The following is an 809-nucleotide window of genomic DNA, read 5'->3' as shown; positions in this document are numbered from 1 at the left end:
ATTAGCTAAGATGAGGAACAGAGAGCCCCTGAAGTGGGAGAAGAAGAGAAGATGTGAAGATTTAGGAAATTTTAGAGCTGGAAGACAACTTTAAGATTGTCTGGTCCAATTGCCCTCATTTTTCAGTTGTAGGGGCTGGGAAGTAGAGAAGTGACTTGCTCAGTGTCAAAGGATCAGCTTGTGGAAGAGGAGAACAGGAACCCTGACCCGCGGATCCCTGGCCCTGCCCTGTCTCACAAGGCTATGGAAGCAAGTATGTTGGCACACAGCTACTTGGCTGTTTACCTGCTGGCATCTATCTTGTCTCTTGGTTCTCGGGCTACCAACCAATTCTGAGGTTCTTGGGGTTTCTACTTTGTCTGCCTCCATTCTTTATTTACTCATGTTGTTCCTCTGAATCCACCCTCCCTTGACTTCCTATAGTCTCTCTGTCCTCCTCATCCCTGACCTCCAGCATCCCGATGGGCCTCCCCTACCTTGTGCCATGGTGGCTGCCTCCGCTCCTTGGGCTTCTCCTCACAAAATAGGTGGATAGCCTGGAGCTTCGGGAAACTGGTCCTGGAGTGTCTGCTTCCCTTTCCATCCCCAAGGCTTCAGGAGACACCAAAGGCGGGGCTAGCTACCTCACTGCCACCTGCTTATTGGGCAAATCGCAACTGGTTTTCTCACTTGCCTTCAGGATTTTCTTGGCAGTGTTGCTCGTCTGGGATGAAGTGAGGTGGCCAATGAGCTGACAGGGCCTTCTGCCATGTGGGCCTTTGATAGCTCTTGGGCAATGGGGCATTCCCTGGTAGGTGCTGTGCTGTGGC

The 809-nt window shown here is 51.7% G+C and overlaps 1 protein-coding gene across 2 annotated transcripts in view; it reads right to left on the bottom strand.

Annotated features, from left to right (window-relative positions):
- The window catches only part of TGM5 (transglutaminase 5), a 22,404-nt gene extending 21,918 nt beyond the window's left edge, over positions 1 to 486 (bottom strand). For both annotated transcript variants that reach the window (XM_006920443.2, XM_006920444.2), the window contains exon 1: positions 477 to 486. In XM_006920443.2, coding sequence (XP_006920505.1) covers positions 477 to 486 — 10 coding nt within the window. The remainder of the gene's footprint in view (positions 1 to 476) is intronic.
- Between the last annotated feature and the right edge of the window lie 323 nt (positions 487 to 809).

The sequence above is a fragment of the Pteropus alecto genome, unplaced genomic scaffold, assembly GCF_000325575.1.
Source record: "Pteropus alecto unplaced genomic scaffold, ASM32557v1 scaffold86, whole genome shotgun sequence".
NCBI classification, from domain to species: domain Eukaryota; kingdom Metazoa; phylum Chordata; class Mammalia; order Chiroptera; family Pteropodidae; genus Pteropus; species Pteropus alecto.
This window is presented reverse-complemented; position numbering and strand designations above follow the sequence as displayed.